At 48.3% G+C, this 14521-nt stretch overlaps 1 protein-coding gene across 4 annotated transcripts in view; it reads right to left on the bottom strand.

Moving 5' to 3' along the window:
• Positions 1–14521, bottom strand: part of LOC139048086 (probable 4-coumarate--CoA ligase 2) — a 102345-nt gene that overhangs the window by 30159 nt on the left and 57665 nt on the right. For 2 of the 4 annotated variants that reach the window (XM_070522512.1, XM_070522515.1), the window contains exons 1-4: positions 10917–10992; positions 10021–10164; positions 6632–6798; positions 5186–5387 (exon numbers count right to left, since the gene is read on the bottom strand). In XM_070522512.1, coding sequence (XP_070378613.1) covers positions 5186–5387; positions 6632–6754 — 325 coding nt within the window. In that variant the 5' untranslated portion in view covers positions 6755–6798; positions 10021–10164; positions 10917–10992. Of the gene's footprint in view, positions 1–5185; positions 5388–6631; positions 6799–10020; positions 10165–10916; positions 11000–14521 lie in introns of those variants that run through there. The other 2 variants (XM_070522513.1, XM_070522514.1) reach the window with 2 other exon arrangements.

Here is a 14521-nt window from a genome sequence, read left to right as displayed (position 1 = left end):
CCTTCACACCCCCAAAAGACGCCGATAACTACCGCCATCCAAAAGGAGTGAAAAAGGCAGCAAATGTTGACCGCCGAAGAGCTGTCAAGTTTCAACATTGATTTCGAGGCGCTTTAGGAATGTGTGTGAAAAGTGGTGGCATGGGTGGGGAGGGGGGGGGGGGGTATGCGTCTTAATTTCGGGGGGGGGGCCCGGGCCCCCCCGGGCCCCCCCCTTGGGTACGTGCCTGCTAAGTAAACAGTAGGGACACGTGCGCAGACACGCAGGGACAGAAAGCACTCGATGGCCCGCAAGCAGCATCGGCTAGAACTGTAGGGTCTCGTCGGTGTTGTCGCCTTGCTTCGGCCTCACGTTCCCGTACAGCGGCATGCTCATGGCAGGCAAGATGTGCGTCCGGTTCGCGCTTTTCAACTGCGGGGATTTGTCGGTGTATTTAGCCTCAGTCTTTCGTTTCCACAAAGCCGCATCCGGACACTTCTGGCGTCGAGTTGCAGAGCGCGCCGCACACGCAGCAGCAAGTTGTTTCCGCTTCTGGACCACGCAGTGGTGTCAGTACGTACGCGTGCCAGCCTTGCTTCAGTGCGATTCGGTAATCATTATCAGGAAACGCATGCGTGGAGTGCTACGTCATTCGCAGTCTCACCAGGCGCGCCTTATCATACATTATGCTAGGAAGCTTGTTTTGGTCTTGTTCGTTATTGAAACGAATGTTGCGCTGTATTTGGTAGGCGTGGTGCCAAACAATGCATGTACTTTTCGCTTCAGTCGCTCAAGGTGTTTATTGCAATAGCAATCATATGGACAGCCCACGCGCATTTTTGCCGTCGCCTGGATGTTCCGCATAAATTCCTACGGCGATAAGATCGTCGCCGTGCGCTGTATGCAGCGTGTGCAAGTGAAAGCTTGCGAGGGTGAGCTGGCCATCGTGGCTCAATCTCGTGCGCACAAGCGAAGAAAGCGTGGAGTAAGCGCGCCGTCTTCCCTCAAGTGCGTGGCTCCTGGGGGAGGGGTGGGAAAGGGAGGAGTAGCGCTCTTCTCCGGGCGGCTCGGGCTAATTATGTTGCCTAACAATTATACTGCCCTAATATCAGGCCCACAGGCCAATGCTGACAAAAGTCCGATGGCCGGACGATGGTACTGACACGTGCGCCTGTCCTTGTCCGAGGAGTGATTTAACCAGCCAACAACTAAAGCGTTATGGCTCTACGCAAGACGCGCCGACATTATTTGGAACTTACTCTAATGTTATCGTTGATTCTATGTGTTGGATATGTTCTAGCGGCACCCGGTTTAATCAGATTGTGTGTGTGTCTCGAACTGTGGAGTACTTTCGGGCAGGCACGTGGGTACCACTGATTACGCTGGGTACATTTGACCTGCCATGCATAAAAACCCGACGCACTTGACGCAGAGATCATATTTCGACGATCACTGACTGTGCACGCAGCTATCGTTGTCCTTGACTGTTGCTTGCTTTTTCTCGGCACAGGTTTGGCGAATAAAAAGTTGCTTTCATGATTCACACTTTTTTGCATCTTTGCTCTTCGCCGTCACTACAACGCGACATCTAATGGAGGTGCTTTGTGTTCATTTACCGGACGCCACCGCAAAGCCGTGATCCAAGCCCGAACCACGCAGAAACGCCGACGTCGCCACAGGCCAGCGAGCAAGCCGCAGACTGCAAGGATTGCCACTGGAGTACGAAACTCTCCCGAGAACACCAAATCGAGGTCAAGTCAACAATCACACTGCTAGCCCCGGCGTAACCCATCGTGATTCTACTGCCCATGTAGCCAACGACCTTATACGGTTAATTGTTTCAAGACCCGGCACGCTGGTTGAAAACGTATGAAAGGGTCCCTACATTTAGCAATTGGAAATCCACAAGCTGTGACATGCATACTTCTCCTGGAAAGACGCCAGGCGGTCGTGATTCCAGAACCTCGAGTCCACGCTGACAACGTGAAAGCTCTTTCACAACACCTTCTTAAACACCTTCACGATAATCGTGAGCAAAGCGATGTCGGTAGCGATACTGAAATCCCGCGCGCAACTGCATCTTTTCGAAACATTGCGATCAACACAGACGGGATGGGACGCTAACATGGACATATGTGAGGACAAGAAAGTTCGCTTCTTCATGCGTGGTGTGAAGTAAGAGCTTTTCACCGTATTGATGGCAATAGGTCCAAGACTGTTGCATAACTTTTAAGGGAAGCTACGGGCACCAAGAAGAGGCTGAAAGTGTGCACTCGGCAATATACCCGCTTAGCGCTTGCGCAAGCGACATCCAAGCTCAAGGCTCTGACGAGCTCCGAGAGACTTTCAGAACCTTTGTACGCGAATAAATGCGCGCGATGTTCCCTTCGACGCAACCTGAAGTCTCGATTGCTCACATTGTCCCGGAGGAGATCCATGAGTCACTTGGAGTCCCTGAATCACGAACGCTTCAGCAGGAAGCGATGGCCAGTGCCACTGTATCTGGCAGTGACGTTCCCCCTCCAAGCCCGCGCCATGTCAGTGCAACCCCATTTCCATCGTGCACCACCGCCGCCGCCGCCAGCACGCCTACTTGTCGCCCCGCGCAGCATTACAAGGAAGGCTGCCGTTTGGTGTGCACCTCACCCCAGTCTTCTCTGCGGTCATTACGGAGAAATAGACCACGTGTACCACCGGTGCCGACAGCGAGATGGGACTACAAGGGTTCGTCGTCAACGCACTGTGCGCGCAATAAAATGAGTGGCCTCGTGATATCGGCCAGTGTATCGCAGCAACGCAGTGAAATCCCCGACGTCCTTCCCGGTTTCCGTAACCGGGAGGCTACCGTTCATCACAGCCACAACCGTACACTGGCCCTACCCGTGACATGTTGGGTCATATCCAGAAAACTAAAAGCCGCAACCGAAGGAGGTGTTGTTGCTGTTGGTCGAAATGCTGAATCTCCTCCGCCGCCGTCGCCGACACTTAAACATAATAATAATATTTGGGGTTTTACGTGCCAAAACCACTTTCTGATTATGAGGCACGCCGTAGTGGAGGACTCCGGAAATTTTGACCACCTGGAGTTCTTTAACGTGCACCTAAATCTAAGTACACGGGTGTTTTCGCATTTCGCCCCCATCGAAATGCGGCCGCCGTGGCCGGGATTCGATCCCGCGACCTCGTGCTCAGCAGCCCAACACCATGACACTTAAACATCCTACTAGACGACGTAGGAGCGACACGCCGCCACGAAGGCGGAGCGTCGAAATCAAGACTACACTCATAAAAAGAACACTTTATATCGTTTGGGTTGTATTTCGTGCCGTAAGAATATTCGTAATCTGTCTTGCGCGCATTTCATTCCTTCAACGTGGTGAGCCCGGTACTTCCTTGTCCCGAATGACTTGCGCGTTATCTGCGTGACCCAGCATTCTCGACAGGGAAATAGCGAGCGCTGAATTTTCAAAAAAGGGAACGTAAGCAAGGAGGGTGATTATTGTTGCGGAACAAATTGCGCTACAAAGGGTGTACACCTTTTTAAGAGGGTACGCCGCCTACAGAAGACATGACGGCGAGACGAAACATGGGAAAATGCGACGCCGTGACCTACACTAAAGTGGTTCGCAATCTTGTTACACAGCAATAACGGCCATCTGCCTTGCTTGTTGTTTATTTCTTGAAAACTCTGCGCTTGCTACTTTCCTGTGGATAATGCTATGTCACGTTGGTAACGCGCACGCCGCTCGTAACCTGGAGGCACCGGACGTGCAGCGTTAAAGAAATGAAATGAGTGCAAGACTCATTACCATTATTATTACATGAGAACATAAGCCGCAAGGGATGGAACCAGTTTTAAGAGCGTAAACGTAATGCAAGGCGAAGGACCAGAGACCTCGATGTGCTTCTCGATGGCCACCCAGTCATCGGTTTACTACACACAGCAGCCGACCACTCCGTCTTCAGTGCATCCCTCGCCGGAAAGTTAAAGAAAGTTAGGACTACATGTAAAGGCCAACAAACCCCCACAGTTCCAGGACACTTCAAAATACTGATTGGAATATGTGCAGCAGGGGTTACAATGCATAACCAGACTTATCCTGCGACGTTTGTTACCTTGGTAAAATGCTCGCGGGGCGTAATCCTCGCATGCACTTTCTAAGCCAACACAGCGCAGTCATCCGCTTAAGATCCAACCGATAACGCCGTACACGAACCAAGCGTTACTACCTAACAGGAGTCTGAGTTGCCGTGGCTTGAACGTGCTCGAAGATGAAATTACCATTCCACCTCGCGCCAGTATGACGCTTTCCGTCAGAACAGAGGAAATGGGGATATAGGAGGCATCGTTCAAAGTGACCGACAACAGCTGCTCCACCGTGAAATCAGCGTCGCAAGGGGAATTGTGTAATAGCGCGGAGTAACCGTAACCGATTACCCATAGCAGCGCCGTACGAGCAAGAATGCACCCCTTTCGGAGTGTACTGAACTAAAGGCATTGCAAACTGTCAGGCGGCAGCACTCAGTGCTGGAAATGGCGGGGCCGATTTCACAAAGCGGATCGTTCGTAAGTGCTCTGTGGCATATGTCCACTGCCTTCACTAGTCCAGCATGATGATTTGCTTAAATTTTCGATTACGCACAATTCTAGCATACTTAGTTTTTCGTTATATAGACCCAGGTGGCTTACTGATGTGAAGCAATCAGTAAAGATCCCAATATTCATCGAACGCAAAAAAAATCTATTACCTCACGCGTTATTGCAAATCTTGATGAATATGGATGCGTGTTCACGTCATGCATAATATTTGAAGATATTGAAAGCAGGTAGTAGAATCCTCAAAGAGATGCGACGAGTGAAACAATTTCAAGCAGCAGTGCATTCCCATAATGGAGACCATCATAGGCTCCCTGTGAGTCATGGTGAGTACTCAGTAACAGCTAGGAAACGATAAGAACTAAGGCAAAAACTTTAGGGACAATTCCATAACCATAGCTGAAGTAGGACAACACAGCAGGCATGCTAAATTCCTGAATATAATGCCTTCCCTCTTTTAATTTCGTTACTTTCGTTTCCAGGTTTACCAGAAAACATTCAACACTTCAGCTGACCAAAGACCAAGAAAACACTGGTACTGTCAGCTTTTTCTAGTGGTAGCGAAATGGGTAAAAAAGCAATGCAAAGCAGCGCTTGCTATCCACTCACTTTCGTTGAGCATAGGATTTGATAGCAGCACCGACGCCCCTGTGAAAGTGATGCTGAAAAGAACAACCACATTCTCGACGCTGTTTTCCAGATGTACACAGACGCGATCACCCAACCCGACACCTTGCGCCTGGAAGCCGGCTGCGAATCTCCGCAAGCGAGAAAAGAACTCCCCACATGTGAGGCGCATCTGCTCGTCTACCTGCAAAGGAAACAGTGGCTCTTATTTGACAACAAAGCATGAGGTATTTTTTGCTCCTTGTAGTTCGCGTCGTCCCATATAACGCCTGTCAACGTGGGTCAAATTTATAACCAAAAGCCAGCCAAGAAAGTAGGAGCTCTTGATTTGTAGTGAGCCTCTAGATCTTCTCTGACATTGGATTTATGCCGTTCAATTAGTTATAAGGGTCTCTATACAAGGTAAAAATAATTTGGAGTAAAGAAAGTGGAAATAAGCCACGACTAGGAATTGCCTAGTCGTAACCTGCAACTTATGATATTACCTAAATAGAACAAAATAGAATCAGTGTGTTCTGCCGGTACTAAGCGATGGCGTATTAGCTAAAGTTATGTAGTTAATTCAATGAGCTGAGTGCTAAGCTTCAAGCATATGAAAGCAACTAAGAATCACGTCAAGGGCGACGGCAATGATAGGCTTAACTTTTGGATTGCGCAAGCCGGTGATGCGGCCTATGGGGCGAAACGGTGTATGATAAATCTACCTAACATTACGGGGAGAAACTGCAGTTGAGAATACTATAAAAGCCTAGAACAGATAGCAAATCGTTTAAGAATGGGTAATAGGTGAATGGAAAGGCAGCTGAGAACAGCAGAAAATTAAGTTATGTGGCTTGATTAAGAACTCTGGAGGCATAGCATGCAATCAGCCGACGCACGAGAGGCGTTCATAGGGGCCTTCTGGACTATGTTTTGGTTTCTTGAGGCGTATTCGATGGAGGTTGATAATTATTATATTATCCTTCCTGCTCGAAGCGGTGAGAATCACGCAAGATTTCGTGGTGGGGAGAACCTCAGCCTCCGAGAAGAGTACTTGTGGTTTTTAAATGAGTTGCTCTTACAAATACCTTACTGCGGCGGCCTATCCACTCTCTATTTATTTTGAATTAACTCAGAAATATGCCTAACCTAGCATTGGTTGGCTAGTCAGTAGTTCACAACTAATGTACAGTCATGCAACGCATTGCAGAAATTTCGGCCCCATGATTTCGTAAGGAGGGCATTTCAACTTCTAACATATGCACACTTGAATAGGTAGGAGAAGTGCTTTTTGATCAGTTGCCCTGTATAGTAATAAGGAAGCTCATGATAATGGAACACTTGGGCAGTGTAAAGGCAACTCTAATAACGCGCATTCCTATGTCTAGGCTAACTACCATAATAGATATTTTTCAATTGAAGAAACACGAGATAACATCAGTGTCTCACCAGTGCAAGCCGCTCAGGTGACGCTGTTAAGAATTCTTTCATAGCTGTGTAGACGGAGCACAGCGGTATGTCAACCTTCGGGTAGGGCGAGTACACAATGCCATTCTTGATTGTTGCCCTCATGTTGGTCCACAATGTTTTCCTCTGCCCACAACTTTACGCAAGTACTGTAATAACAATTAAATAATTGATGTGCAAGCGACAAAAAAAGTAATGAACGCGCACAAGAAGGTACTTCGAAACTCTCCACCGTAATAACCACGCGCAAGTAAGAAGTAATGTGGATGATGCAAACATTTGCTGTGACATTACTTTAGTATTCGTGGATCCGTACTTTTCGGAAGCAAGTCAGTGCTTTCGCGTAGCTAGAGGAAGGTGAAGAACATTTAACACAATATGAAAGGAATAGCTTACTTATTATCTCATTAAAGACCTATTATGCGACTCTGCCAACAGCGAACCGCGATTTGGTGCGTATTGGAGAGTATCAATTAGCGCATGTGCGCGTACCCTCTACTCGCTACGGTATAGGGAACATTCGGTTAACGCTACGTGCGCTTCATTGCTGTTCTATTAGCAGCTTCCACAACGCTTTTGCAGCTGAGAAAGTCCGCAAAACGCGCAGAGTTTCTGTAAGCTGGCTATACAGCGATTCTCTGTAGTGCCAGTGCACATTCCTTCTACTCGTAAGCGCCTAAGCTATGTGTTTATGTTCAGCGGATAGCATGGAAACAAGAGAACCTAGCTATATTTTTAGGTGTGACACTTTGCATAAATCTGCGTGGAAAGTTAATCCCACGTGACGGCTGGAACATGCAATGGCCCTTCATGATCCGCACATACTGAATGCACGCATTGCATATTTCGTAACTCACTCTTCGCAGCGCGAACACTTTTGATTATATTTATTTTGTGTTATTCCTTGACTTTGATATTAGGTTTTAACACACTACCTGCTGCAGCCCCATCAAACGAACTCGTGCGATCACGTCGTGTATTGATTGCCGGACAAACGATATGGTTGACTTCGTAAATAGCAAATATTTATATATTCGTATAGGTGCGTAAGGTAGCTTTGACGAAATACATACCAGGCATAAGCTTAGAGGTCAACAACGAAGCTCGCGAACAAGTTAGGGACTGCGCAATTAGGGATGGAATGACTAATGTTTGGAATAACGTTAAGAGACCGGAAGAGAGCGGTGTCAATCAGACAGGAAACGGGGATACCTGAGATTCTAGTTGACATTAAGAGCATGCTTTAGCACGGCCCAGCTCTGATGCCACCTACTAAAATAAGTGTAAAACGAAGAAATGCCTTTCGGAGATAGCCCATGACCGACTTTATTAAAATCTGTCGCGTTTGAGAGATGGGTAAATTCTAGCGACTTCTGGAAGCGGAGTACTCATTTGAGGCATGATCTTTTCTTAAAACAAATTTTCGGAAATTGTAAGCTCGAAAAAGAATCGAAGCACGACTTTTCCAATTTTGTCGCTCTACGTCTAGCATAGGTATAGTTCTATAGCGTGATCTATTAGAGCCTCCCAAGCGCACAAATTTAATATGTCAGTTAATACCTTACGCGAATTTCTTACATAGTTTACTAGCACTCTGCAAAAGTTAGACTCACATAATAGAGGTTTATTTCAGAGCCATGTATAACATATTTCTGTCCACGTTAGATGCACTATAAGGTAAATAAGAATCATTATGATATAATTTTTATTGCGTAGTGAGAAGTTGTAAACTTGATAGTTACATTTTCTGAAAGTTTCCAATATTTGCCAATATTTATCAAAAATTATGGTTGATCCCTCTTTCGTAGGAATAGTAGAACGCGAAAGTGAAACGTGTCTTCACAGAAGCCGTTCATTGCATGCGTCGCAGCACTGCGCAAAGCCGCCATAACCCACAGGCGTTCGCAAACCGTACAACCGAAACTGAACGGGCCGTTAGTAAATCGCTTCGTCAACTCACTCTCCACTGCGGGGAAAGGTGCACGATTTGCCGGTCGGTGACCGTGTTGCAGTTTTGCTTGGCGTGCGGCGTCATGGTGGCGAGCGGCATGTGGAAGAAAATATTTCATGCGTTCGCGCCCGCGTTACATCTGTTACACGACGTTCATGGTAGACTCCATAATGAAATACTTTCGTATTATGAACTGGCGACCAAAATAGAACATTCGCAACCAAGAGACACTATATTTTAACTTTCTTTTCTTTAATTGCAACAAGGCTTCTCAAACTTGGTGCACTGGTTGCCGAGCAAATCGACTTCTCCTTTTCCATCTATTTAGATAGGAGCCCCCGAATCAAAGCGTCTTTTAAAGAGTGTCACGGTCTTCGGTCCTCTTCTCGAGCACGCGTGGTGGAAGCCTTTGAAACGCGCGAGCCAACAGCACGTGCCACATGAAGCAAGCGCGCCGATCACGTTAGTCCTAGAACAACCGCGGGGGCGGTCGGGAGGGCGGATACCCGATAAGTAGGCAGCGGAGTGTGCACTTGGACCTCTTTTAGGGGGTGGGCCAGGTGAGGAGAGGGCGCGACCAGTCTGCGGTTTCTTCGAAGCGTGCTGCAAAGCGAGAGAAAGCGTTTGCATAGTGTCTGCGAAAACGAAGTCTGTTTTTCGCCTTTGCTGTTGGTGTTTGGCTGCCTGGTTCGGTGCTTGCATTTCCGCCTTAGATATTGTTATCGACAGCAAGATTTTGATGTTTTGTGGTCCAATATGCGGGCTGTCCTTTTGTTACTCTTCTTTGCCAGCACACTATGTTGCCTCGCTCTTCCGCTGCTTGCTTCTTCGCCTTGCTCCTTCTGCTCTCGGGCCGCGAGACTGCGGTGATTGTTTGAGTGCTGGGTTACATCGTAAATGAAAGTGGTTTCGGTTCCTTCCTCCTATACTTCTTTGTCGTGCTAGTCGTGGCTCGCGGATCGCCTGAGCAAAGGCAAGGGGCCTTCATCTGAGGCCCAAAGTGTTTTTCTTGCTTTCTGTTTCCCCTTTTCATTTTTGATTGTTCTGGAGCACGCTTCTGTACCACGGGGAGCACGAGCACGTGAACAAGGGAACCGCCCCCTTTCTCGAGGCAGCTGGCGAACCCCCTGGGCCTACCTGTTTCGCTCCTACATTGGTCCCACAGCTGACGCATTTCTACCCAACCACCCAGAACAGCGTGAGGTCAGAATCGATATTTTACTTTACTTCTCGCTCTATTTGCACCCCGCTATTGTGCGCCATCCAGCCTCCGCAGAACCACTTGACCATTGTTTTCATTGTCCCGTTCCGTCAAACTACTGCGCCCGCCCACTTTCAACGCCAGGTGTGCGTCGCCAGCATTTTAATGCACTTACCTTTTCGTTAAGTCATTAGCGGCATAGCCTAACACCCTACTCACGAAACTGCCAGTTGAATGTCAGACGAAAATCCCCGGATGCGCCCACACCAGATAATTCCCGTATTGTCGCCAAGTTGACCGCGCTGCTAGAGAATCACGCAGAGATAACACCGGGAGCTAGCTTCCACTTGCACCTCGTTGTGCCTGCATATGACGGGAACATGTGCAAGAAATCGGTAGCGGACTTCCTTCAAGAAATGCAAGATTACCGCAATGTGAAAGCCATAATGGATGACGTTCATCTTTAGCGGATTTTGTCCGTCGCCCTCACAGGGTCCACTGCTTGACGGCGTCGTCGCCAGTCATACTAAAGCTGAACGTACTCTGAGGCGCTACTCCGTGCGGAAGTCCTACCGCCCGGAGCGGTATCAAACAGGTCGCACTGATATTTACAACATGTGAACACGTGTCGTGTTCGCTGAATACGGAAGTTTGTCATCCGTAGGAAGCAACAAATGTGGCTGCTGCCACCATGGTTTACGGGTGAAGTTTATAAAATTCCGGAGCTTAAGCGAATAAGTAGCAAACATCGTAATCTTGTCACATGTTCACAAAAAATGACAGCCATAATCCAAGAAAGTAACAACAAACCACGTTAGTGCTGAGAGAGGGAAAACATGGCAAGCATCCCTCACATTTTCAAACTTACGACGGATAGCTGAAATGGTGCATTATGATATTGGATGAGAGCTACATACAAGGCGCTCACCACATGATAAACAGAATGAGGACGCAATAACAGTATAAAATTACGTGTTTTTCCACAACTCTGAGTAGGAAACGCGTATAGGAATAAAGCAGAAATCTATTCGTAATATAAAAAAAAGATCGACTGTTCTTTACATGCTATTGATATTCCTACTTTTCAAGAGATGCTGTAACGAGAAAAGAAATACCGGCACTTTTCGCTGCAAGAGGTCTTCTGTATACTCGTGTGGTGAACAGCGTTAAATTCTTCTTGATGCACCGCCCTGGTATGGAAATCCAAATAAGTTGCAGTAATAGACGACTTCCTCTTTTTACATGACATTGAAAGCATTGCAAGTGTGCCTGGAAAAATGGATGTCACCAAACATCTGTCAAAAACTGGTGTTTAATGTGGCGCATGACACCGACTTCCTGTTTGTCCTCGCATTCTACTAAAGGGATATCCGTTGCCATTTTATCATGAACGCTAAGAGCACTGCGGCGTCGAGGTTTACCTCTTATCATGGCGTTACTAGACTAACTTCACGTATAGTGTCGCACACCTGTCGGAAATGGTAGTAAAGTAAAAATTTATGCGTTTTTGCATGCCACAACCGCGATCTAATTATGAGTCGCGCAGTAGGAGGAGGCTCTAGAATTATTTTTACCACGTGTGGGTTTTTCAACGTGCAGCTAATGCACCGCACACGACCCTTCGTTGCATCACCCATATCCGTTGCCATTTTATCATGAACGCTAAGAGCACTGCGGCGTCGAGGTTTACCTCTTATCATGGCGTTACTAGACTAACTTCACGTATAGTGTCGCACACCTGTCGGAAATGGTAGTAAAGTAAAAATTTATGCGTTTTTGCATGCCACAACCGCGATCTAATTATGAGTCACGCAGTAGGAGGAGGCTCTAGAATTATTTTTACCACGTGTGGGTTTTTCAACGTGCAGCTAATGCACCGCACACGACCGTTCGTTGCATCACCCCCTCAATGAAAATGGGCAACCACACTTGCCGGCTGAGAAAGTAAAACGCAGTGAGAATAAGACCTAGCAATATATAAGAAGCCTTGCACCAATTGATTCCGCCTGAGAAACTCTCGTATGCGCCTTCATGGGCTTTATAAGTAACCGTCTCTTGGAACGTATGGGGGTCCGCAGAGCTAATCATTTTGCAAAGCCTGAGATGCTCTAAAGGATACAGTGACTGGTGCCATAATCAAGGTGCCGTCAATCTATGTATCTTGAAGCGGCATTCTACAACCTCATTTACACCAGTTCACTGCATTGTTGACGAGATGTTTTTACATTAAACGACAAAGCGTTTAATTGCCGGCAGGATGAGTGGGGATATTTCAATGCTTCCTTCTGTCATGACCGTTTTCTCTCGGTGTTTACTGAAGGTCCTTAAGCGCTGGGCATGCGGGTGTAGCCAAGCTAGTGGGGTTTTCTTTTCCAGAAAATCCAAGAGTACCGTGATATTGATAAGCAACATGATTACCGCTTTCTGAGGTGTCTAAGCAAACAAGGGGATGTTTGCAAGCCGTAAATTTCGAGGATTGGTCACCGCACCATTAGAAAGAAGACGTGCGAAAATATTGGGGTTTGGGGTAACAAAGTAAGTGGTTCTTAAAGGTGAGCTCGGAACTTCCGTGCTAGTGCCATATAAAATAACGAGCCCCCACCGAGATGTCGGAGTACGTTGAATATTGTCACAGACAAAGCCACAAAGGACTTCGGTCGACGCTGGAGATCTCTTTATTGATCGCTGTCCTGGCACCTTCGTCGTTCTCTTCTTCTGCGAGCCACCCAACATGCCTAGCATGTGGCACCGAATTGCACCGTGTGGCTGTCAGCTGTGTCGAGGTCGTGGCATTATCCCCCTCCCTAGGAGCATCGTCTCGATGCGGAACATTGATGCACTGGAGATTGCCACGGGGATACTGTTAAGAGAGACGCAGATGGTGAGAGAGGTGCGGAGCTTTGCGTTCAGCGGCTGTTGTATAACTTCAGTCGAGAGACGTGAACGACATCGGACAGGGGCGGGCGTCGGGGACGGTGCGTGGTGCCTTCTCCTTCAGGAATCACTTCGTATGTGACGTCGCCTAGTCGTTGAACGATCCTGTAAGGTCCAAAGTAGCGGCGCAGAAGCTTCTCCGACCGACTACGCTGGAGGATCGGTGTCCACACCCATACTCTGTCACCGGGTTGATAAGTGACGTCGCGGTGACGAAGATTGTAGCGGTCGGCGTCATTTTGTTGTTGGTAGCGGATACGCATTCGTGCGAGCTGGCGCGCCTCTTCGGCGCATCGAGCAAATTCGGCAGCATCAGTGACCACATTAGAGCAGTAGGTGGGTAAAAGCATTGCGTCCAACGTTGTGACAGCTTCCCGGCCGTGCACCAAGCGAAAAGGGGTGAAGCCGGTAGTTTCTTGAACGGCAGTATTGTATGCAAACGTAACATATGGGAGAACGTCGTCCCAGTTCTTGTGGTCGACGTCAACATACATGGAAATCATATCAGCGATCGTTTTGTTTAGCCTTTCTGTGAGCCCATTCGTCTGGGGATGGTAAGCAGTGGCTTTGCGGTGAACTGTACCACTGAGAAGCATGATATCTTCTGTGAGCTTCGCTGTAAATGCTGTGCCCCGGTCGGTTATAACCACTCTAGGGGCACCGTGGCGGAGTACGATACCATGTACAAAGAAGGTCGCAATATCATTAGCGGTGCCTCGTGGGAGAGCTCTGGTTTCAATGTATCGTGTAAGGTAGTCTGTGGCAACAGCAATCCAGCGGTTACCAGCCCTCGACGTGGGGAATGGTCCAAGCAAATCTATGCCAACCTGCTGAAAAGGGATCCTCGGAGGATCCACGGGATGGAGAAGTCCAGCGGGACGCACGGGTGGTGTCTTGCGTCTCTGGCAGTCGCGGCATGTCTTCACGTATTGCTTTACGGCACGGCGAAGGTTAGGCCAGAAGTACTTTTGGCGTATGCGTGAAAACGTACGTGCGAAGCCCAAGTGGCCCGAAGATGGCTCGTCATGAGAGGCCCGCAGGATGTCGTCACGTAGTGAAGACGGCACTACAAGGAGGCAGGCGGTTGCGGTCGAGTGAAAACCTAATTTGTAGAGCACGCCATCGCGGAGAAAAAAGGAAGATAACTTGCGCATAAACATACGAGGCGGCTCTGGTAGACGGTTCTCAAGGTAGTCGATGAGCGGCCGGAGGTCTGAATCATCGCGCTGTTGCTTGGTGATGTCTGATGCTGTGATAATGGACAGAAATGCGTCCTCTTCATCAAAGTCGTTTGGCGACGGTTGAAGTGGAGCACGTGACAGGCAGTCGGCGTCGGTGTGTATACGCCCGGACTTGAATACTATCGTCATATCGTATTCTTGCAAGCGAAGACTCCAGTGTGCAAGACGGCCAGATGGATCCTTCAGATTGGCGAGCCAGCACAATGAATGGTGATCTGTCACAACTCGAAACGATCGGCCGTACAAATATGGTCGGAACTTAGTAATTGCCCACACCACAGCCAAGCATTCCTTTTCCGTAGTGGAATAGTTCCGTTCAGCTGGAGACAAAGTGCGGCTTGCGTATGCAATCACGCGTTCGGCTCCATCCTGCCACTGGACGAGGACGGCACCCAGGCCAACGTTGCTGGCATCCGTGTGCAACTCGGTGTCACTGTCTTCGTCAAAGTGTCCTAGAACAGGAGGTGTGCGCAGACGTTTCCGGAGTTCACAGAAGGCTTCTTGTTGGTCCTGCTCCCAGACAAACGGAACATTATCCTTAGTCA

This window comes from Dermacentor albipictus, chromosome 7 (genome assembly GCF_038994185.2).
Source record: "Dermacentor albipictus isolate Rhodes 1998 colony chromosome 7, USDA_Dalb.pri_finalv2, whole genome shotgun sequence".
In the NCBI taxonomy this organism is placed as follows: Eukaryota; Metazoa; Arthropoda; class Arachnida; order Ixodida; family Ixodidae; genus Dermacentor; species Dermacentor albipictus.
Note: the sequence above shows the minus strand (reverse complement) of the source record. Positions and strands in the feature narration are given on the sequence as shown.